The sequence below is a fragment of the Mastomys coucha genome, unplaced genomic scaffold (assembly GCF_008632895.1).
Source record: "Mastomys coucha isolate ucsf_1 unplaced genomic scaffold, UCSF_Mcou_1 pScaffold13, whole genome shotgun sequence".
In the NCBI taxonomy this organism is placed as follows: domain Eukaryota; kingdom Metazoa; phylum Chordata; class Mammalia; order Rodentia; family Muridae; genus Mastomys; species Mastomys coucha.
The window spans coordinates 40,468,435-40,494,098 of NW_022196895.1; the positions used below are offsets into that span (position 1 = coordinate 40,468,435).

The 25,664-nt window shown below is 44.5% G+C and overlaps 1 protein-coding gene across 2 annotated transcripts in view; it reads right to left on the reverse strand.

Annotated features, from left to right (window-relative positions):
• Positions 1-25,664, reverse strand: part of Mcc (MCC regulator of WNT signaling pathway) — a 378,104-nt gene that overhangs the window by 87,418 nt on the left and 265,022 nt on the right. For both annotated transcript variants that reach the window (XM_031365612.1, XM_031365613.1), the window contains one exon: positions 12,071-12,184. In XM_031365612.1, the coding sequence (XP_031221472.1) occupies positions 12,071-12,184 (114 nt within the window). The remainder of the gene's footprint in view (positions 1-12,070; positions 12,185-25,664) is intronic.

Sequence of the window (25,664 nt, forward strand, 5' to 3'; positions counted from 1 at the left end):
CTGTGACAAGCCCTTTGAAGGGGGCTGCGATCATTATCGTCAAATGGACTAATGGAATCCTGGGTTTTTGGAGAATAAGGAACACGGACTTAAGTTGGTGGGGAGAACATGTAGGCGATGTTGGTTCCATCTCTGGGCAGTGCTTACACCCAGGAATCAGCAGAGTCTGTCCCACAGGTTGTTAAAGCACTTACTTGTTCGTGATAATCTGTAGTGAGTGATCACACGTGACAACTCAGAAATGCAGTCTCAGTTTGTTTATCTCTGATTTTTTTTTTTAACTTAGTCTAGCCACGAGTCTATCTTAGCCATCAAGGACTAGCTCTTTGATTCGAGGGTCCTTTGTTCTTAGGCTCTGTTTCATTTATTTCTGCTTTGACCTTGACTTCTTGCTTTATACTTATTTTCGGTTCAGTTTGTTCTGTTTTTTTTTTTTTTTTTTTAGCATCTTGATATACAGTGATGGTTTGGGTTTTTTCGTTGTTGTTGTTTTTGTTTTTGTCCTTTTTTGAGATTTCTCCTTTTAAAAATATAGGCATAAATTATCATAAGCATCCTGTTTAATCTTGGTTTTGCTATGTCCTACAAGCTTTGGTATATTGTAGGATTATTTTCACTTGCTTGAAAACCATTTCAAATGGACTTTCTAAGTTCCCAGTGACTCATGTACAATGTTTACGATGATGAAAGATCTAGAAGATCTTCCAGGTTTTCATAAATCCATCCATACAATCCTTTTTCAAATGGTGTCCCTGTCTCTCCCACAGTCAGTGAGACTCCACCTGGAAGGCAGACATTAGCAACCCTTCTGAGGCAGCCAGCAGGGTCTTCATAGTACCTGGGATTGCTGCCTCCTTTGCCGGAGTGTACCTGTGCTTTTCTTCCCCCTCGAAGCTAATATAGGCCCTGTAAATCTGTTCTGACCAATGAGATGAGCAATTGCACGCCATTTTGTCATGGAGAACTATTGTAGGATTTACCACAATAAATCCTACAATACTGCTCCCAGTCATGGTGAGTAGTGACCTTCCAGATGACAGAGGTTCAATGAACTTGGGTGCCTAGATGGGGTACAGCAAGTATGTATGTGCATACACCCACTCCCCCCATACACACTCCACACACATAGCCACACCCCCACACCCCTCCATGAACTCCTGGTATGATATTTGATATCTAGAACTGCTTGCTATGACTGTATAAGTTGTTTTGTACATGGGAAAACAGACTCAACATGAAGTGACTTATTTATTGTAGCCCAGGTAACAGGCAGACACTGCTAAAACAAACAACAAACAAACAACAAAAAGACAAGAACAAAACAACAAACCAACAAAATGTTTTTCTAATTCTGTTTGAGTCACGTGGGAACTGAATCCATAACCTCCCTCCTTCCTCCTCTCCCAGCTTCTTATGGGCCACAATAAACACCAGGAGATTTTACCCAGTAGTACCAGACAGGAGCTAGAAGATGTAGACATCTCCATCTTCATCCCTAAAGAGGACAGAAGCACCCAAGTTCACACAGTGTGAAACTGGGCAATGCAGTTCTGTTAGCAGCTCTGGTTACCTGTCAGTCATTCAATGATGACTTATCAGGTGCCCGGAAGGAATAACGAGAGTTTCTCATGGGACCCTTACCAGCTGGTTATTATTATTTCATTTGCTTTAGCAGACACAAATGCCTGCTACATTTCCAATGACAAAGGCAAGAAATAGCTTGAAATAACGTGCCTCTGCTTTTTCCGTGCATTATTGCAGTAATTGCATTCTGGGCTCTCTCTCCACCCATCCCAAATTCAATTTCTGACTGATGCTACCAGAAAGCCAAAGCCAGAGACCCTGTGGCTGCAGCGGCTTGGCTCAACGTTTCTAGAGGTCAATGTCACTAGGAATCTTGATTCCCCCCCACCCCCCCGTAGCTACAGACTTTCAGCTTGTGATTAAATATCAGAGTACTTTGTTTTTCCAGGATTTCTATCTGCTATGTGATATGTATCCTGAGCTCCATTTCAAGACCATAACCCTGTCAAGTTGAGGGAGGAATAAAATTCCATATAAATACCTGCATCTAGCCATCTAAATTGCTACAGCTATGCACAATAATGTTTAATAAAAACAAGGGGGCCAGTGAGAAGGTGTAAAAGGTGGAGGTGCTTGTGGCTAAGTTGGAGGATCTGAGTTCAATGTCTGGGAGCCACATGATGGAAAGAGAAAACCAAGCCCTGTAAGTTGTCCTCTGGCCTTCACAGGTACGCTGTGGTATGTGTGTGTGCACAGACATATACACATATGTAAACAAAAATATGATCAAAATTAAGTAAAAAAACAAGCAACGGCATCATTTCGACTGCTGAAAATAAAACATCTCAGACACATCTCTGCTACTGATACAACCCCAAATAAAGCCATGAGCCAGCCCTGCCTGGGCATATGAGGCCCATAGGAAAGGCCTGTGCAGTGTGGTGATACGGAGGAGCTTTACGGTTTTGTTAATGCTCTTTGCTGGGTTTTACCTTACCCCACTGAGGCCACTGATCTTTAATCATCACATTTGTCTCAGCTGTCAAACCTAAGAGCATTATGAACCGGCTTCTCAAAAAAAAACGCAATACCGTCGTTAATGTGTTAGCCCTCTCAGCCGTCCTGGAAAGGGGGTCAGCACCTCTCCCGTTTAAAATACGGCAGGACGGGATGACACTTTCTCAGGGTCACGCTGGGCTGGTCACAACTAATGGTACTCAGGGTAAGCCAATTCTGATTGTAAGTTCGACCACAGTCCTCCTTAGAGGAAAGCAAGCAGGGAATAGGGAGACAACTCATATGTCATGGAGGAGCACAGAGCTGGAGCGGTCACCACGTCACCACAGAACACTAATCGCAAAGAAGAAAGGATGGAGGACCTAACAAAGAAAATGGCTGCAAAGTGCATCTTCATCTCAGGGGAAAAAAATGTACGTCAAAGAAAATACTATCTCTGTTTCATTTCATTGAAAGTATGTGTCTTCTTTCTTAAAGGGCAGGGTGTGACAACTCAGGGGGCTTGCTTTTGGGAGAGAGAGAACTTCAACACAGGAAGCATCTCTTCACACTGCTCCTTTGGACGTGGATGCATGCGCAAGCACAGGTCTGTGCACCTGCTCAGTTGTCGACACGAGGGATGTGTCCCTTGTATTACGCTTGCAGCAATTTGTCGCACCTCAAAGCAGCAGAGAACTAATCCGGTCTGGCCTATCTTGTTGGCTCCTTACTCAGCCCCTCACTTCAAACCTAGGGCTATTTGTAAAATTCCATTTCGGATTGATTTCAAAGTCCTAGCATAGGAAACCTACTATTATTCAACCAGTTCCAGTGTTATCAATAATTATTGAACGGATGCTGGGTTTCTTCTGGGGATCTCCCCTCCTGAAGGTAACCACCACTTACTGTTTACAATTTTGTTTAATCATGACACTATAGTATTTGGACGTGGTGAAATTTCCTCCAGCCACAGAAGAAACTGCATGTGCGTTTGCTCTCGCAGAAGCTGGGTACAGCTTCTTAAGAACTTAATCTGATACGGCATTTAGCAAATGCCAGTTCATCAAAGCTGGTTACTGGAAACAATGTAATGCTGTTATTCATGTTTGTTCTTTCACAATCAATCATCTAAGTTAAAAACAAAACAAAGCACGCATCATTTACGGAGATACACAGCACAGCACAGCCAGCCCATTGCATTTATCCTTTCTAGAATAAATCCATCTTTGTAGGGGAATCAGAATAGCCAGGCTGACATTTTCTCATGTTCTCTTTCCTAGATCTTAGGGTGGTTTTTGTTTTGTTTTGTACTTTGAAAGGCATCTCTAGTGAAGTGTGCACAAGGTGACTTTTAAGACTGGTGTACGAATGCAAATAGAAGTTGGTGGCTTTCGGGCGTGACTGGTATCATCAGGGGTAAAAAAAAAAAACCAGCCATCACAAGCTATTATGTGAGACTGCTTAAACACAAATGCGCCCCCAAGGAACTCAGCAAAGTTTTCTATTATTTTTTACTATCCCCTGAAAAAATGGTGCTGTCTTTGCACACACGAATCCTAATAAATATTATAATGGTCATGCTTTAAAGTCCAATACTGAGAAGGTTGCAGGGGGAAGAAAGAAAAATGGCACTCAGGAGTGGGAGTGGGGTGGGGGTGGGAGGGGCATCTCACCAATCATAACTGCCAATGGTGATGGACTTCGGACAAGTGCAAGTTGGAAACCAGTTTTTAAGTACCATTTTACTGTTTTTTTCATCTACAGGGCTACAATCCTAGCACTTTGTCTTTAAAAGAACTTAATCTGACAACAGCATTTAGCAGATGCCAGTTCATCAAAGCTGGTTAGCGGAAACAATGTAATGCTGTTATTCACGTTTGTTCTTTCACAAGCAATCATCTAAGTTATATATATATATATATATATATATATATATATATACTAAAAACAAAACTCAGACCCAAATAACATGCAGGCAAACAAATGTCATAGAGAATCCTGTAGCGAGGAGCCTGTAGTGAGGAAAAAGTACTATTGGGCTTGCTCAGCAGCTCACCTGACCTTGGGTATGGAGCAAGGTCATCTGCCTGGCTGCCTGTCAAATGTGAAGGTAGCTGACTGAGCCTAAGTCCAGCTTTCCTTAGCCTTCCACCAGATTCAAGACACCTGTACTCGTGAGACAGGAGAGCTTCCTAGAAATTTCCAAAGCCTTCTTGAACTGTGTCCGCAACAAAATGGAAAATGTTTTTCTTTTTCTCTGGCTGAAAATTTTCTCTTCAACTCTTTCCTTTCTGACTATTGTATTACTTTGTGAAAGTAGACTTTGTAAAAGTAACACAATAGTAATAGGATGGACTTGGGAAGTAACCATGTAAAGCTGGGCATGACAGCACAGGCCTGTAATCCCAGGACCTGAGACACTGAGGCTAGAGTACTGACTCACATTCGAGGTGACGGGTGAGGTCTGAAGCTGGGGCTCTATGAATGTTAGATGCTCCACACCTCAGAGGGTCCACACAGACCTTTTTAGAATCTTTTGAGACAGAGGCTCACTGAGCTGTCCAGGCTGACCTGGAGCTCTTCCTGTTGCTTGAGCAGACCCTGCACTTGTAATTCTCCTAGCTCACCCTCCCACGTAGCTATGATTACAAGTCTGCGCTGCCCCAAGCCCGGCAAGCTGAAATTTTAAAAATAAACCTGGTATTTTTTTGTCTGTTTGTTTGTTTTAAATGCTGTGAATTACCACAGTTTTTGGAGGGAGAAAAATTGAGCATGCATTTATGCAGCACGGTTTGAAGAACTTGCCCTTAGCTTCCCTTTGAAAATAAAATACATTTAGGTGAGAATGAGCCAACATCCCTGGTAGGACTCAGTGGTGTCTGTGTGTTGGCAGACTCAAAATGGAGATGGATTCTAATAAGTGGGAAAACCATAAAAAAGCCAGGAGGCTGATGGGAGAAAACCAGTAAAACCAGGAGGGTTGGGTTGCACTGATTCCAGAGTGTGCAGAGTGAGGCGTTCATCATGGGCTACGATGGACCACAGCAGAGAGTTGTAAAGACTGCTTCCCAAGGTTCCCGTTTAGAGCAAGGAAAACCTCTGAGCACCATCCAACCAGGTCAGGATGGAGAAGATGGAGGGAAAGGGAAGATGCAGACACAAATGGAACAGAAACACAGAGCCAGGAAGTGTTCAGAGGGGCTATCCTATGGCTACGATCTTAAATCACCTTCATAACTCCCAGGTCCTGAGTTCAAGGAGCGGGTGTAGAGAGGGATGAGCAGTTACACATGCAGACTGCTCTTGGAAAAGAGCCCAGTTAGGTCTAATGCATTTTCCACTCATCAGAATCAATCTCGCTCCTGAGTCTGGCAACTCAGACACTGCTGAGATCTCCTATCTTGAGTTCAAGTTCTTTAAACTGTGCTGTATAAATACATGCCCAGTTCTTTTTTCAATGTGGTAAATAAGAGTGTTTTGTTTTTACTTTTTCACTTTACATCCTATTATTCACTGCCTCCCTCCTGGTCACCCCCTCCCTTCAATCTTTCCCCCCCTTCCCCATTCCCTTTCTCTTCTGGGTAGGTGAGGGGCCCCCTGGCTATCTCTTAGGCTAGGTGATTCCTCTCCCACTAAGGCCAGCTAGAAGAACATATCCCATGTATAGGCAACAGCTTTTGGGACAGCTTTTTGTTCAGGACCTGCACATCTACATATGTGCAGGGAGGCCTAGGTCCAGCCTGTGTATGTTCTTTGGTTAGTGGTTCAGACTCTGAGAACCACAAAGGTCCAAGTAGTTGGCTCTGTTGATCTTCCTCTGGAGTTCCTATCTCCTTCAAGGCCCTCAATTCTTCCTCCTACTTTCCTTAAGAATACCTGAGCTCCATCCACCTTTCTACTTCAGCTTCTTGGTGGAGCCTTTCAGAGGACAACATGCTCCTGTCTGTATGATTCAGAAGTCTAAAGGGGGTGGAGGGGAGACATCAGGAGATTGGAGGTCCCCCTGGGATGGTAGGCTGCTCAAGGCAGCTTGGCTTGGCCCAGAGGGCTCAGCCAGCAGCGAAGATGGGTTGGGGAAGGGAAGCTTTCATGTATGGCTCAGGAATCTGATGGAGGTGGAAGAGAGGTAGCCTGAGAGTGGAAGTCTGCCTAGGATAGCCGGCTGTTCAGGTCAGCTTGTTTTAGCCTAGAGGAAATTCAGAGTGTTTAAAACAAAACAACACAACACAACACAACAAAACAAAGCAAAAACAAAACAAAACAAAACCAGAAAACAGCACCTGCATTAAGAATTTGTGACTGCTTCTAATTCTAGCTCCAGGGGAATCTGACACCCTCTGCTGGCCTTGTGTGTGTGTGTGCATACACACATGCACAGCACATACATACATGAAAGTCAGTAAGTAAATATAAATCCAAGGAAACTATACTTTCATATAACATCAAAGCAAGACCTACAAAAGTATTGAAGTCAAATCCTGTACAAGAAAAAAGACAGCCCCAGGGTCTTCCCATGAACTATAAAAAGAGTCTACATGAGAATTAACGCCTCTCCTCCCAGAGAAAAATTAAACAACAGCCTGTTTTAAAACCAAGGAAAGACTGAAGAAATAGGCATAAGTGAACATAATTCCCAGTCAGAAGAATGCTGAGCTGAGCTGACAGAGCTCAGTACAGAATGAGAAATAGAAAAAGTCACTTAAGGAATGAAGGCCAGAAAGCACAGAAGGGGGCTAAAAAACAACCTGGGTAAAATATATTTAAAAAGGCAGACAAAGAACCTGAGACAAGGGAATACTAAAGATATGCAAATAGACTACAATAACAATGGAATACTAAAGATATGCAAATAGACTACAATATACCAATAATGGAAACATCTAAGCGAGGGGATAACACTAATACTAAGTCACATCATTTATTAAACGCTTCCCCAAGATCAGGACTGGAGCGATGGCTCAGGTGTTAAGAGGACTGGCTACTCTGCCAGGGAACAGTGTTCTATTTCCAGCACCATGTTGCAGTTCACGGCCATTTGTAACTCTAGTCTCCGGGGCTCCAATGCCCTCTGCTGGCCACCTCAGGCACTGGGCATGCAGTTGGTGCACATACACACATGCAGGCAAAACAATACCCGTAATCAAAATGCATCACTTCCCTGAAATAATCAACTCAAACATAACCAAAACGATACACAGCGGACACAAATTTATCAAACAAAATGATGAAGACTAAATCTACTAAAACTATTAAAAGGGAGAAGAAAAAAGAATTAGCTCAAAGGAAGGAAGAAGAAAGGAGAAAGGTAAGAGAGAACTTGTGAGTGTTGAGAACGGTGGTCTCAACCATCCTAATGACGTGACCTTTAATACAGTTCCTCAGGTCATGGTGATCCCCGTGGTTTCAACCATCCTAATGACGTTACCTTTAATACAGTTCCTCAGGTTGTGGTGATCCCCAGCCATTAAATTAGTTTGTTGCTACTTCATAACCATAATTTTACTACTCTTTGAATTGTAATATGAATATCTGCATATGCAGGATATCTGATATAGACCCCTAAAGGGGTCTCAACCCACAGGTTGAGGACCAGTGCTCTAGTTTGTGTAAGAGCTCTGAGAACATGAGCAACATGTGTCCCTACTACAGCCTGCAGCAGCTCTGCATGCCCGGCACAGTGAGACACCAGAACAGCCAAGGAGGAGGAGGAGATGAGGAAGAGGTCGCAAGTCCAGCTAACTGACTCCCAGAAGGTCAGGACAAACATACAGACATACTATTATCAGCACTCAAGGACTTTGGAAGAAATATTTCCATGAGTCTGTTCAAAGGGTAATAGTTATAAATTGGAGGACACTGACATAAAAATCCTGGGGAATATTACTTGCAAATGCCTTAAGGACTTAAAGGGGAAGTGTGTGAAGAACTTCTCAATAACTATGTTAGCTAGCATGAGATTGTTATTCTGGGCCTGTTTATACATAATGGGGAATAAGGCAAATGAATGATTATGGAACATTCTAACTATAACATCTCCATAACTGAGACAAGTTATGGAGATTTTTAAATGTATAAGGAGACACAGACATAAAACATAACGTAAACAAGCAAACGCCACGGTCTAATTTTGCATCTGAGGGCTTTAAACGAGCTCCCAAGCTATTTTTATCTTCAACTTTATATATAATTGAGCACACGCACATTAGTTTAAAAAAAAAAAATTGCTTTCTGACTCTATTTACAAAAGAGTCTCAATACATGAGTAACCTGGAAGCAGCAAGCGTGTTGAGTACCCAGGCAATCATCTGGAAACACTGCCTGATGGGACGAACGGTGGCTGCTTCGAGAACGGCCACTTCTAGTTTGGAGGGCACGGAATGTCTCGGAATGTCTGGAGCTGCTGTGTGTAGTACACGCCAGAAGACTCGCGAGGAATCCGAGGTTCCACCTGGCTAAACATAGTACCACTGGAGCTTTTATGAGGAAAATAATGACAACCGATTGAAATTCAAATGTATTTAAATGTGCACATTCTTAATAATATTTAGAAACAAGAGAGCACTTTCGGAGCATCTCAGCCAATCAACGGGCCCTCTTGACAAAGGTTAAATACATGGCTGAGTTCAGGAGCAGGTTTAAATCCCCCTTGGCCCTTGTATCATGTTTGAACAAACAGCAGGTGGGAAAGCCAGTAGAAGCTTCTCTAGCAGGAACTTAGGGATGATTCAACTAAGATAGGAGGGCTCGTAATGAAGTCATGCTCAGAAAGGGCTTAATCTTTTGGAATAAAAAAGAATCACTTTATTCTAATGAATTCAAATAAAATCATGATATAGCTAGTTTAAGTGTGCCAGTGCTTCTCAACCTGTAGTCATGACCCCGACGGGGATCTGGGGGGGTGAGATGAATGACCCTTTCACAGGGGTCACCCAAGACCATCAGAAAACAGATCTTTATATTAAGATTCCTAACAGTAGCAAAATTACAGTTATGAAGTAGTAACGAAAATGAGTTTATGATTGGGGGTCACCACAGCATGAGGAGCTGTATTCAAGGTCACAGCATCGGGAAGATTGAGAGCTACCGATCGAGACATTACATACCAACAGCTGCTAGTATCTAAGAAGTATCAGCAGCCAGTGTGTGTCTGCTGCTGCAAGGATGCAGTTTTGCAGTTTTGCAGCTTTTCCAAGGCGACAGGATGTGAATCTGACCTCACCTCTGGCTAGCAGGAGAGGCAGGATGGGGTGCACTATACCATGAGTATGCAGCCACCAGCATGCAGCTGTGCTTAACCAGGTGCAACGCCAAGCTTAAAGAACATGTTATTAGATGGCAAACAGGCATGGAGAATAAGCCTTCGTATATTAAGTATTTAAAGGAAATGCCGACTTCCTAAGAGAACAAGATTAAGCCTGGCAAACTGTAATAAGGCTTAGCCACAAGTAAAAATGAGATCATGAAATTTTCAGAACAATAGATGCACTTAGAAACTATATTAATCAAGATCACCTAAACATGTAATGAAAAAAATCCACATGTTCTCCCTGAAATGCAAAATGTAGCCCATACATGAATATATGTATAGAAGAATATATGTAAACAGGTGTGTGTGTGTGTGTGTGTGTGTGTGTGTGTGTGTGTGTGTGTGTGTATGTGAGTGTATGTGTGTGAGTGTGTGTGTGTGCATGTGCGAGTGTTGACATTTGGAAAGAGACAGCAGAAAGGGTAGTCTGGTGTGGCAAGGAAGGAGAAAACATAGGTAAAAGGCACATAAATCCTGAAAGGCTATAAAGCCATTTCTTTCTAGTTTCAGCTTGATCATAGATTTTTCATGAGGTGGATAAGTGAATAAAACATATTAACACTGGAAGTGTGAAACCATTGGTTTTAAAATGGCCATCTTAGCTATATAGAAATTCACTGAGATACTGGAGTTTGAGTTTAGGCAAGTGTTCCCATTGCAGACTTAAACTAGCTATATCATGATTTCATTTGAGTTCACTGCAATCAAATGATTCATTTTTTTTTTTTATTTAAAAAAGAAAAAACCCTTGCTGTCTATGGACACAAACTGGAGTGATAAACTGTAAATAAGCAAGAAATATTAGCACAAAAGTTATCACAGAGGTTAACCTCATGGGAAATGAAGTGTGAGATTACACTGGGACAGAAGGCAGTGTGGAGCAGCAGGCAGAGTCTGTTTCCTGACGTACGTACGTGTGTGTGTGTGTGTGTGTATGTGTGTATGTGTATGTGTGTGTGTGTGTGCAGTCATGTGAAGATGCTAGGGTATGAGCATGCTAAGGTATGAGGATGCTAAAGTATGAGGATGCTAGAGTGTTAGGATGTTAGGTGTGAGGATGCTAGGTATGAGATTCTAGGTGTGAAGATTCTAGGTGTGAAGATTCTAGGTGTGGAGATACTAGGTGTGAAGATACTAGATATGAGATGCTAGGGTGTGAAGATGCTAGGGTGTGAGGATACTAGGTGTGAAGATGCTAGGTGTGAGGATGTTAGGTGTGAAGATGCTAGGTGTGAAGATGCTAGGTATGAAGATGCTAAGGTGTGAAGATGCTAGGGTGTGAAGATGCTAGGATGTGAAGATGCTAGGTGTGAGGATGCTAGGTATGAGATGCTAGAGTGTGAAGATGCTAGGGTGTGAAGATGCTAGGTGTGAGGATGCTAGGTATGAGATGCTAGGATGTGAAAATGCTAGGGTGTGAAGACACTAGGTGTGAAGATACTAAGGTGTGAAGATAGTAGGGTGTGAAGATGCTAGGGTGTGAAGATGCCAGGGTGTGAAGATGCCAGGCACTGCATTTGTATCATGCCCCAAGTCCACAGACTCAATACAAACAGGTTTCCAATGTGATAATAGTAGGAGGTAGGAGTTAAGGGACATGATTCAAGAAGGCAGATCCCTCACAAATAGGATTAGTGCCCTTTTATATAAAGAAAAAAAAGAGATAGTCTTGTTCTCTCTGCCATTTGGGGAACCAGTGGGGGACATAGCCTTCCTGGGAACCCAATTGCCAGGTGCCATGATATCCATCATCCATAGCCATCGGAAATAGGTTTGCTGTTGAAGCCGGTTAGTCTCTGCTGAGTCTGTTTTGCTTTGCTTTATTTTTAGCAGCCCACCTAGAGCCTTTCCTCATTAAGTTCACATTTGTTGTATTGAAACACACACACACACACATACACACACACACATGCACACGCATGCACACGCGCACACATACACGCACACGCATGTACACGCACATGCACACATACACATGCACGTACGCATGCACACACACATGCACACACACAAGCATACACACACGCATGCACACGCACATGCACGCACACACATGCACGCGCACACACATGTGTGTACACACATGCACACGCGCACACACACATGTGCGTACACACATGCACGTGCACACACACACACACGCATGCATACACACACACACACACACACACACACGTACTCCCATGCACATTTGTTTTTAAACAAACCAGTTAGACAAACAAATCACCCACCCAAGCCCCTTACCTGCGCCTTGGCCAGCTTCTTTTCCAGGAGGTCTCGTTCCCGCTCTGTTTGCTGCAGACGTTTATTCAGCTCTACAATGTCTCCCTTGAGCGATGCCAGGGCTGCCAAGTGGAGCTGTGGTGGCAAAGGAAAGGGACCCACGGTCAGACAAGCTCATTTTCTTCCCTTTCTTCCTGTGATTAGCATAGCCATGTCACCTAAAAGGTGACACTTCCAGGAACGGAAGCACAATAATCTCAAGACACACACGACAGACATGCGTTAGGTCTTACACAGCTGGTTATGTGGTCACGATACAGTCACTCTACACATAAGGGAAAAGCCACTCATTTGAGGGGTAGAACCGGAATTAGATGGTAAATTCTGGGTAGGGAGTGTATCTACTTATTCTAAGTGTTTTTCCTGTGTTACTTGACTTGACAGTGACAGCTGGAAAGGGGATGCCTGATTCAACACAAAGGACAAGGTCTGCAGCCTGAACAGGAGGCTGAGGCAGGAGGATGGCAAGCTGGAGACCAACCTGGACTACACAGGGAAATCCTGTCTAAAACAAAACAAAACCCCACAAATTAATTAAAACAAAAGAACAAAGCTACAGGTTCAATAGAGTCAAAGAAAGGGGGGAGGGGAAGACTGGATACGGCTCAGTGATGGAGTGCTTGCGGAATATATAGGCAGCCCTTCTGTCCCTCAACAAAGACAGGGAGAGCTGGTTTTATTGGCTGGCTCTTCTTCTAGTAGGCCTGTTGATTTCCTTGCTTTGGACTCCTTCACCAGATAGCCTCTACTGCCTGAGTATGTGCTTGTTATAAACCAATTGTGAGAAACACAATCAGATTTTTGCTGTTACGCTGTGCTCCAAAGAGCAAACCTGCATTCACCCAGACCCCATTCCCCAGCCACCTCAATCAGGTTAGTAGACTCTAGAATGAAAGTTCTTCAGGAGATTTTTAAGAGGGGAGGCGAGGCAAGTGCTATGGACAGAATCTGAACTCTGCATTCGGGATACAGGACTTGGCTGCTCAGGCTCCTGCCCCAGCTGGGGTTTCTCTGGCTCTCCAGGCCAGAGATGGGAGAACTACAACACACCATCAACACACCCGCCCCTGCGTCCACCTCAGAGGCAACACCCAGAAGCCTTTGCCTGCCCAGGTACTGCAGCCACCTGCCTTCCCTTGGTAGCCTGACTATCGCAGGCCAATCACCCCTCCCCACCACCCAGTGTTGTGCAGCTAGAAATGGAGTCATAACAAATTCTTCCTCTCCCAGGCGTTCTCTAGCTTCCCCTAGGACTTAATGTGCCTTGAGAACAGACATGTTCACAAAGGATGGCATGGTCTGGCAGTATACACAGCTTATTAGCTCTCAAGATCAACTGCACCTCAGTTTTAGAAAGGCAGGCTTTCTGCACCCTGCTTGGCTGTGTCAGAGGTGGACAGCGGCTTCAAAGAGCTTTTGTCTCTTAGACTCCAACAGCAGTGTGACTAACTTAATTGCACACAGGCCACAAACAAACAGATCAATCGCTGATTCGAAACCAGGAACGCTTGAAATTTAAAAAGGAAATGCCAAGCAATCTGGTGGTATTTGCGTCTGGTGTAGGGCGAGGGCCCCTCTGAAAAGGTCACTCCGCCATTCAGATACAAGGTTTATGTGATGGTTTCTTAGCACAAATACCACTCCGCTCCCACTATACAATGTTTTTGAGATTTGTTTTGAGTTTGGTGAAGAGAAAGATTCAGTCCCTTCAGTGGCTGGGGTTGTTGCTGAAGTCCCATGGCACCAACACTGGCGTGTCATCTGATCCTGTGGTGCTTGGAGAATATACACCACATTATCAAACACACTGAGGCCTGACATGTGATTTAAGAGACACAGGTGTGTAGACCAACTGAGAACCTGGTCCACTTCCTACCTAACTCACACTCTTACATCTGGGGCCATCTTCAGGGCTCAAGGGGATGAAAACACAAAGTACACATAGAATACTACTGACCCTTTCTACAATGTCAAGAACTATGTCACATAGGGAGACACGCAAAGTAGCTAGCTCCACCATAGCTCCACCAGAAGGATCCAGAATAGGATCATACTGTTCCGGCAACTGCTGGGCTTGGTGCCCAAATACTCTTTTTGGCCCCTTGGCTCTCTGGACCACAGCATGTATACAGGGCAGACATATGCCTCTCCAAATAGAAAATACCCCAGATGGAAGACAGGTCCCAAAGAGTTTTCTGAATTCGATGGTAGCCTCTACAGACAAATATAAATGAACAGGCATGGTTTCTAATGTGCTGAGATCTACCTATGGGCCTCTAAATTAACAAATATTTGTGCTGGGCATTAATTTTGTGACCCTATGGGGCTCCACACACGAGAGTGCTCGGTCAAGGAGAGCAAGGGTAGGTCTTCTGGTGCTCAGCTGGTGCAATTGCAAAATGGAGTCACTTTCTTAAGGCTTTGCCTAGCACCAGACACCACAAGCATAGCACAGCACCCTGCTATCTCATATAAGATTGTATACGAAAGTAATTTTCAGGAGTTTTTTTTTTTTAATGGATAAAAAGTCTACTTAAAAGAATCTTTCATGCACGAGAAGAGAAATGACTTGTAACTAAGCTATAAACTGGAAGGGGCCTTCTAACGGATGCCCGTGGGCTCCAGGCGGCTCTAATTTGTTCTCAGGACTTTTAATCCAATGAATATTTTGTAAAGAGAGTTATTTTTTTTTTGTATTAAGGAAACAACAGAAAGCCACGTAAGAGCACAATAACTAAAAAGACTGGTTTTCTTTTCCATCTCAGTCCACGTTCACACCGCCCAGAACCTTTCGATAGAAAGAGGACAGAATAAAATGAGGTGATCGCTGTCCATTTCTCAGAGGAGGCAGAGAGGACAGGACTGCCACCAGGGGTCCCCTACCTCCCCCACACCCATGTGCATTCCTCTCTGCCAGCCCCCTTTAAGCTTTACAGTGACTGGGTGGCTTCTCAGATTAAATCCTCCATAGGCCACACAGGAGCTTCTTCTACCTGGTGGCAGTGCTGGCAATAGCATACTGCTTGATTCTGCCACTTACCTAGGCTTTGAAGTCAAGCCTCTTAGTTCTCTGTGAAATTTAACATTTTTATTTAAGTTATTACCATCATTACCACCGCCACTACCATCGTCATTTTATTTGTGCCTGTGCACATGTGGACAGGTGACTACATGCCACGGCACACATGGGTGTGTGCAAAAATCAGAGGAAAACCTTCAGGGTTTGGTTTTCTCTTTCCACCGTGGTGTCTGGGGTTCGAACTTGGGTTTTCAGGTTTGTGTGGCAAGTGCTTTTACCTGCTAGGCCATCTAATAGTCCTGTCTGCGAAATTTTCACAGGGAGCCTATGCAAAGCTGACATGGAATCCTGTCGCTGTCTGTATACATTTGGGTTTAGGGCGTATAGTGTCATGTATTCTAGAGATAAAAGCTTCGAATTCTCTAGGTTATTTCTGGGCTGGCTTCACTCTCTCCATGCTGTGTACACTGAAATACAACTGCACCACCTGGACATTTGGCTGTTAGGTAATTGTTAAGCTAGGCAGTTGTTATTTTTGGACAGTCTGTTCCACGTGGTAGCACTAGCCATAAGGACGAGCTAGCTTAACCTCTCTGACAGCTAAGGTGTCCAGCCCGAGGGCCTAAGTGAGGGCTGAGCCGACAGACTCTCCTGGAGGTTTCTCCACACTAAGTGGAGGAGCAGCCCCTTACATTATCAGCCAGGAGACAAGAGGCTTCATACTCTTTAAGATGTCCTTGGAATCTATCAGCCCTACAATGTGATGAGTGACCTCTCAGGACCTCTACTCTGCTGTTACTAACAACAAAGCTGCAAACACAAGCCTGCTCTGTAAAGCTAACCTGGCATCCTCTGACACACCGCATTATGATGATCCCCATCCAGCCCCTGTGTCTAGGCTGCTTGGCTCCGCATCTGACACCGGCTCATCTTTCTAGGACTTGGGCCTTTGAGCAACTTAGTCATCAAAGGGCCAAAGGCTCCACACAATGAAGATGGAAGGCTGTGTCATGTGCAGCATCTCTTTTCAGTATGGCTTCTGCTAGGTACCTCCTACATAAGGATGTGCTGGTCTTCCTGCCCTGCTGGGGAAAGCTCATCTAGGGTGCACTTTGAGGGTGCCATTATTCTTCCTGTGCCTGCTGGGGTCAGGAAGTGCTTTGTGGAAGCTGGGTCATTCACTCTCAGGGTGCCTCTGCTTCTGTCCCACTATGGGAAAAGGAATTTCTGCTGTGTCCTTACTCTACCCCTGGTCCTCCATTTAATGATGTGCACTTTGAGCTTAGGGAAGGTGATGGGTAATGCCAATTCTTTCTTCCACACAGTGACCTCTTCGTTGAAAGGGTAAGAGACAAGCGTAACTAAACTTGGCTTGACACACGCTGTTGGTGGGACATTCTTTTCCCACGCTTCATCTCATTCCATCAAATACACTGCTTCTAGCATCTTGTTTAATTCCCATATGGTAATGCTTTGAGACAGACGTTATCTCTTCTTTGGACACTGAGGAAATTGAAGCATGGAGGTTGGGTAGGAAAACAACCCAAGGGCAGAGAGCTAAGGAACCCTATACTTCCACCATATACTTCACTAAAGCTCCAGCTTTGCTGTGTTACTGCTCTCTTGCCTTTGGGACACCTAAACATGCATGTCCATGTACGCGTATGTGGTTGGATGGAGGATCCGTTCTGAGGAGCATTAGAGACGTGACTTCCGTGGTACTCTCGGGTGGGAGCAGGGAGTAGAGAGAGCCTTCCAGTGGCAGGGATGAGGCACTAAGCTGGGTGTGGGATCCAGGGAGTCTCCTTGTCTTCTAATGCTCTTGTCTTAAGTATTGGCAGATGGGTTTGGAGTATGGAATCCTCTGGGCTTCAACGTGGTGGCACAAACACCTTGCATGTCCCAGCTGTCCTTGCAGGGAGCCAGGATGGGTGCCCAGGAAAGCAGCTTCATCCCTCAACCCCTCCTAGACTGTCCACACCACAGGAGCTCGAATCCAGACACACAAAGAACAAAATTCCCGGTACAAGGGCAGTGCTCCCAGCCAGATGGATACAATCAGGCCCATGTGGAGGCTTCCTATTTACTGCAAGGATTCCGGCTAGGGGCACCTGCTGTGTAGTATTTTGAGAAAGGTTGTTCAGTCTTGAAACTTAAAACTCATTAAGCATCATCTACAAGATCTCAAACTGCATGCAAATCACTTCCTGCTGCCCTTAGTCAATGCAGAAAGCAGTAGCTCTTTCTCTTTTCAATTTCTCTGACGATTCCCTTGACAGGCCCATCGCCTCTGAGTTACTTGTAGAAACTCAATTAAAAGTCAGTTCTCAGCTGGGCTGTGGTGGCACACACCTTTAATCCCAGCACTTGGAAGGCAGGAGCAGGTGGATTTCTGAGTTCGAGGCCAGCCTGGTCTACAGAGTGAGTTCCAGGACAGCCAGGGCTACACAGAGAAACCTTGTCTCGAAAGACAAAAAAAAAAAAAAAAAGTCAGTTCTCCTGAGAGGTTCTGCCAGTGCCTGACAAATACAGATGTGGATGTTCACAGCCATCCATTGGACTGAGCACAGGGTCCCCAATGGAGGAGCTAGAGAAAGGACCCAAGGAGCTGAAGGAGTTTGCAGCCTCATAGGAGGAACAGCAATATGAACTAACTAGTACCCCTAGAGTTCCCAGGGATTAAACCACCAACCAAAGAGTACACATGGAGGGACCCATGGCTCCAGCAGCATATGTATAGCAGAGGATGGCCTAAACAGTCATCAATGGGAGGAGAGGCCCTTGGTCCTGTGAAGATTCTATGCCCCAGTATAGGGGAATGCTAGGGCCAGGAAGCAGGAGAGGGTGAGTTGGTGAGTAGGGGGAGGAAGGAGGACATAGGAGGTTTTTCGGAGGGGAAACCAGGAAAGGGGAGAACATTTGAAATGTAAATAAAGAAAATATCTAATAAAAAGAAAAGTCAGTTTTCAGGCTGGTGAGATGGCTCAGCGGTTAAGAGCACCAACTGCTCTTCCGGAGGTGCTGAATTCAAATCCCAGCAACCATGTGGCAGCTCAAAACCACTGTAATGAGATCTGACGCTGTCTTCTGGTGTGTCTGAAGACAGCTACAGTGTACTTATTTATAATAATAAATAAATCTTTAAAAAAAAAAGTCAGCTCTCAGAAAGCCCTTTTAATATGGAAGTAACAAGATACCATGAGGTGAGGGCGATGGTGGCGAGACACCTTTCCAAGGTCTGGGTATGACCTGTGAGGGCAGACACACCAGTGTTCCCAGATCCCTTGTAAAACCACATCTTCCAACAAACAGCTATGCCTCTTACATACTAGCTGTTTTGTTTATTTTGACCATAAGATATTGAACTACAAAAAAATCTGGGGGCTGGCGAGATGGCTCAGCGGGTAAGAGCACCAACTGCTCTTCGGAAGGTCCTGAGTTCAAATCCCAGCAACCACATGATGGCTTACAACCACCCGTAATGAGATCTGACGCCCTCTTCTGGTGCGTCTGAAAACAGCTACAGTGTACTTAATTATAATAATAAATAAATCTTTTTAGCCGGGCGGTGGTGGCGCACGCCTTTAATCCCAGCACTTGGGAGGCAGAGGCAGGTGGATTTCTGAGTTCGAGGCCAGCCTGGTCTACAAAGTGAGTTCCAGGACAGCCAGGGCTACTCAGAGAAACCCTGTCTCGAAAAACCAAAAAAAAAAAAAAAAAAAATCTGATCAGTAGGGTATTTATACTTATATTTTAAATGTACTCTAGCTATAACTACTAAATGTTAGTAACAGTATTCTCCAGTAAATAAATTTTGTCTTGTATTCTTTTCAGAAGGACACAAAATTAAGTGGTATTCAAAGAAGTTTAGAAACACATTCAGACAAAATGATACTGTAATAGACAGGGAGCCCCTGCTTACATTTCAAGGTGGCTGTGCCCTAATGACACATCATGAAGGGGATAAGGATACAACAATTAAGCCCAGCTAATCAGGGCACATGAATATTTCAGTGCACACTAAATACGGACCTGATCCCTGGGGCAGAAACCCCCCGCAGAGAATCACATGGACATGAGTAACAGAGTTTCTCGACAAGGACTGCATTGTTCATAAATTTTTATATCGATCCAATTTAGCAGGTATTGAATTCCCCATTCTAGAGAAAACCAAGTACTTTTAATGGTGCGACAGTCAATAAACTCCACAGATCAGAATAGGCCAGTGTAATTTTATGGTGACGGCTGAAGCGCTCTGAAGGACCCTGGGTTTGTTGTAAAAGGAAAACAATGCCTTTTGTTGGGGAAAGCTGGTGAAGGTTAGAAGAGCATGCATTTGCACACCTGGACACATGCACAAAAACACACACAAGGCTTCACTTGTCACTCAAGGTATATGCTTCCAGACTTTCAATTAAAGTACAGGACCAGATGTTATATTGATTACTCAAAAATTCAGGACAATCATTTCTAGATGTATGTCCAGCTTCTTAAAGATAACCAAATGTGCATTATTTCATTTAAATAAAATACTTGTCTAAGGCTTGCTGCCAGGACATGCCCATGCCCCTATTCCAGTCAAGGTACAGCCAATCCCTGGCTGGCTTGACTTCCCCAAGGCTGACGGATGGGCCGCTGCCCACATCCTTAACAATAGCTAATTCAAAGCCTCTGGCCAGAAGAGAGGAGACAGTCTTCAACTCTATTCCTAGCTGGCTCTTGAACAGCCTTGCTGATAGCTTCAGAGAAAGTGAGGGGACAGAAAAGAAGACGATACTATTTGGATTCAAATTCTCTCTCCTAGCAAAGGACCCTAGCCTAGTCCGTATCATCGAACCCCGGAGCACCCCGATCTCGGAACAGGAAGAATATTGGAAAGAGCAGAGTGCAGGCAACTAAGGAGAGCAGCAGAATAAAGGACTAGGTTAGACAAAACCCCATCCTTTGGGAACACAGCTGAAGCCTCACTCTGCTCGTCTGCAAATGGGCTCAGTGCTGATGCGTGCAGAGCTTTAAAAGGTAGAACCCAAGGCTGCAGGTACATTTCTGGACCACAAAGCCAGCTGCCAAACAGAGGCATGGCTGTGACCACTGTGGTCATCATGGCCATGCGACTTCCTTTGATCTCCTAAAAGATGTCAAGATAAAAACTGGACTTGGTAGGCAACAGTAGGTCATTCTCCTGTCTCCCAACTTTATACAATCCCTGGTTAAGCAACCAAATGGACTCTCCTCCATAGGGTGACCTAGATCACACCAATCACAGTCATCTATACTTTGCCTTTCAACATGTGGAATTGAATTCCAAGCTCCCTGTCCTACTGGGTGGGGGGTAGGCAGAGCACAGCACAATAACCCTTGACAGCCTGGGAAGAGACATCGCCCCACCACACCTAGTCCACACCCCACTGCCTGCCTGCACCTGTCCTTTGAGGGGAGATGCTCAGGACATACACAACAACCTCAAAAGAAGCTACCATACCAGATACCATATCTCAAAGACAAAAGAGAAATGAAGAATTTACTGTAATCTAGGATACAATGGTCTGTTCATGACAGTAAAGAAAAAAGGTGAACTGAGAAACTATGACACATACTGGGGGTATGAGGTCACACACACATACACACACACACACACACACACACACACACACACACTATTATGAACACACTTACCCAATAACTTGGTGATTATTATTTCCTATAGGAATGAGACATTCCTCTGATTCTTTTGATTGTCTCCACCTATCTTCCACTGACCACAAGAGACAAGTTTTCCTTCAATCACAACCATTTCTAGCCCTTTATTATTTTTTATTTCTTTTTCACAGCACTTGATGGTATTTGACATTATGTATTTGCTTCCATTTTTGTTTTGGGTGAATGATTTTACTGTGAGGCTTCTCTGGTGGCAGAAATATCAGGAGTCTTGGAACTAGCCAGTGGACAAGATGGACAATGTTAATTAAATGGATAAGTTGAGACAAAATTAAAACCTAAAGGAAAAGAACATACATTCTCCTTACCCACATTATCTACAGATCATATCAGCCATACAAAAGCTTACAAGCTTGTTTTTTTTTTTTAATACACTTACTATAGCTTGTATGAGACAGTATGGTTAATATAGAACACTTTTTTTTTGTCTAAAATATCTACTTGCAAGTCTGCAATAAATGGTACCAAAATGCAGGCAACATCCCCAGGCTGCCTCTCCAAGATGTTTAGGTAGGTTTTCATGTCCTTATCTCTGCCCCATGAACGTGGTTAACTTCCTTGACCCTATTTACTAAGAATTCTGGAGACTGCAAATAAGCTTATATGTTACCGCTGCCATCTCTATAGTATACCTAGGGAGGTACAACTCCTCTAGGAAACTCATGTTCTCTCTTTGATGATATCTAAAGGATGGAGAGGCTATGATGCAGGGAAAGGCACCCTGGAGTCTATAGCCAACCAAATGCTGTTCTACCTGGAAGGAGTCTGTCCTTGGGAGTGAGCCGGGCACCCACCAAAGCAGGTAGCCCCCTCCCCCATCTGCCAGGGCTAGTCTAGCCAGGGCCTATGTGCTTCTCAACCCCTTGCCAAATCCCGAAGCTGTCAGAGCTGCAGCTCCTTGCAAGCGAGCTGCAGAAGCCTGTGGTTTGCATCTGGCTAGACCGCATTCCAGCTCCTTTCCTTGAAGAGTTCTTCTCCCTTGAAGCCAGCCTGTCCTCCCACTTTGTGTCTAGAAACCCCAACATAACAGCAATTTGGACAGGCATGCAACAGCTCAGCATTATTTTAACACACAGCATGGAGCCTCCCTTTTCGCCTCCACTTACATTTTATTGTTTACAGCCTTGCCAGCATACACTCTTACGAAATGATTTTCGTCTTCTTTTCCTTCCTCTTAGTACCCAGGCCAACTCTGAAGTTAATAGAGCAGGCATAGTAGCAGACTTCACTGACTATAGGTGAGATGGCAAAAGACACAGAGGAGACTCCTAAATAGTCACTCTTCTGCTGTGAAGGAACTCCTCAACACCCTGAGAAGAAACAAGTAACAAGAGCCTATGGGGAAGGCTCAGGAAAGAGACCCTGTGTTGGGCAGTCCTATGTATCAGCTGTTTCTGACTTTATCTGAGTAAGGGGAAGCCCTAAATTCTAGCCAAGAACACATAGCAGTCAACAAGTGCAAGCAAGCTCCTTCCAGACCCGTTGTCCACCACGGTGACAAAGCCTTATACAAGATTGCTTGTCCCTCACATACTTTTTGAATAGGCTCATTTGCTGCCTAAAATTCTCCAGTAGTTATATAGAGGTAAAAAGCAAAGGCTCAAGGGAGAGTTATGTATTTTCTGAGGCTCATGAAGCCAGCCTGATCGTTAGATAAAACATGCCACTGCAAAAAGAGGTCCATCTAGTCCCTGATTCTCCTGCCATCTCTACCCTGCCTAGTCTTACCTTCCTGCAGACACAGCACTAGCATGCAAACACAAGGTTTCTATAGAGTTGCTTCAGTTTGTTTACTGAGAGCAGGAAAAGAAATTAAAGCATTCTAGACTATTCTAGACTGTTTAGAAACAGAGTAGCCCCAACCTAGATAAAGATAGGAAATGAAAGTCTAAGTGTAATAGTGAAGAGAAATACTGTAGTTACAACTAAAAATAAGAGCTCAAACTGTCAAGCCGAGCCTCACCATGGAGAAATCCTTACTGTGAATCACTAGCTACAGGACATGACAGGACACAGCGGCTTGAGAGAACTTTTGCCTGGTACTCAGGAGGAGCCTCTTCAGGCCCAAAGAGTTACCATGACACAAAGTTCTGAGACGCTAATTATGAAGCAGTGTTAGTGACATTACAGTTTAGATGCAAAGCTTATCCCGAGGTGGGTAAATGGGATTAGGAATCTGAAGCCTTTCAGTGGGTCTGCCCACCCATCTCAGGACAGACAGCAGCACATTCCATGATATCAAGCTTAGCTCTGGGCTCCCAGAAAAACTTAAGAAGCCTGAAGGAGATTATTCCACTTCAAGGAGAAGGGGGGGGGGGGGTCGACAAATTAGTACTAGCTGACAAGCACAGGTTGAACTCCAAGTACTAGCAGCCTATGCAGCGAGAGATAATGGGTTTACATTTCAGCATGAAGGCTGCAGGCTGACAGTGACGCTCATTATGTCTTAGAAGGTAGGCAGGGCTATGGAATTACTCTCCTGGAAAACCTTTCCAGACAGGGCTGAATCTCCTTTTCCCTGCGCTAACATGGGTGCAAGTCTTGCCTGGGAGTTTATAGAACGCAGCCTCTCGGAATCCATTCCAGTCTGATGGCTCTCTCATTTTACACCAGCGTGCACTGGGGCAAAAAGCTAAGTCAGCAAACGGAGCCATTGCAGAGGGCATTTCTTCTGCGTACCAAAAAGAAAACCAGAGGCCATAGCACAACCCTAGCTCTCTGTCTTTCCTTCTCACTCAGTCCTGGCAGCTGTGACTCCTCACAGCAATGGGAGCATGCCTCATTTCCCAATGTGTAGCAGCCGAGACCTGTGGCAGTGACACGTCTCCAGGGCCTGGGACTACGCAGAGAATGGTACCCACTGAGGTGGCCATTGATTCCTAGTGACGGACACCAGTAGGGATATAGCATCCCTTCCCCTAGGCCATTGGGATAGCGTAGAAAAGATAAAGAGAATTGATGCCTTAAATTTGATATCAGATGTCTGGATTCTTTACAGTCTTGACATATTTCCCCCTTCCTAGGACAGAGAATCTGGATCTAGCACTTTCTATCAACTTTCATCTCTAAATAACCATCTTAAAGGAACCTCAAATCATTCAAAAGTTGCCCACTGACCCAAGATTTTTAAAGTTTATAAGTGATCCTACCTTATTCTAGGAATTACATTCTTTGGGTGCGATTTTATATTGACCAAAAACATACAAAATCATCAAGTCATTTCCAGGGGAAACAGCCACCGAGTTTCCCTGTCATGCATTTCACACACCTGGTGCAGTAGTAAGCTGATGCTAGCCACAGCAAGCCTACTTCCAGCTTATTTATGTTGTGCCTGCTCACCGCCATGGCAACCAGGGAGTTCTAAAGTATTCACACTTACATGTACAGCCTTAAGATTTTGGTTAAAAAAAAAAGTGCCTTTTCCCAGATAAATTTCAGATGCTGAGTGAATTTTCACATTCATTTAGTTTTATATCACTACATCACATGATCTGTTCTTTGAAACTTTCTGGGGAAAACAAAAACACTTGATCTTTGTTTCCTATGACAGCCCACGCATAGAGACTCAGATACACACATTCTTAAAAGGTTGGTTAAAAATATATGCTTTTTTCCACAGAAATATGTTCTTAGAGTACGTTGGATGATAAGTATAAAACTAGGCATGGGGAGCCTGTCTATAATCCCATCACCCAGGATAAGGCAGGGGGACTTTGAGTTTGAAGGTAGTCGAATCTACATAGTAAGGTCCTGTCTCAAACCGAAGATGTGTAAATGGTAAGACACAGTAAACTATGTCCCATGGTGAAATAAATTTTAGGACACACTGGATGCAAAATCCTATAAATTGTGGCACAGGGAACAGCAAGCTATGCTTTCCAAATGTGCTCATGGCTCTCTTTTGATTAAAGCTTTCTTAGCGGGTTGGAGTGAAGCAAACAGATCTGGGGTGAGGAACAGAGAGGAAGGGAGAGTATGGATGTACAATGGACTTGGCTACAAAGCTCTTTTCCTGGCCTACATTTTACGTCTTACAGAGTGTAAGACAAAGGGCAAGCAGAATGCACACCGGGTCATGAGGACGCACCTGCCCAGGCAGTGATGGCCTCTGAACATTCTGCAGGAGACTCAGTAGAAGCAATCAAAGATGCTGTAAGCTAGCAAAGAAGGCTAACAGAGACAAGGGAAAGTCTGTTTCCCGCCTCTCCTTTTCCCCAGCTCCAGGCTCAAAGCCTCCCAGGAGCCACCATCCCAGAGACGTTGGAACTGTCACCATCCCAGACCCACTTTATTCTGTCAAGGAGCCAGGGAAGAGGAGGTACCAATTTGAATTATCCTTGATTCTCCTCAGTGAGAAGTAAGGAGGGAGAGAGAAGCAAATGAACCCAAGTGGGAGAGGAAGACGCCAGCAGATGGAAATACCACATATATACCACACCGACAGCCATTCTTCCAGAAGCCAAGAAACCCAGAAGGAGAATGAAAAACAAGGAAATGGCGATGAGCAAAACAAGGTTCAAAGAACAAAACAGTCCCTTTGAAAGACATTCCCTTACAGGTTTGTTTTTTTCCCTGTCCCCAGTTGTGTCAAATCCTTGAATGTCACCCTCGCACCTGTAAGCAGCAACGGCAAACATCTTAAAACGAATACGCTCATTCAGATCCTGTTCTACTGCTCAGGTATGGAGGTACAAGTTCACAAGTTCTCTATGGGCTACCATGCCTCTGGGGAGACGAAAGAGGGAGGAGGAGGTGGTGGTAGGGGCAGTGGGGGCGGCTGCGGTAGCTGCTGCTGCTTCTGCTGCTTCTGCCTTTCTC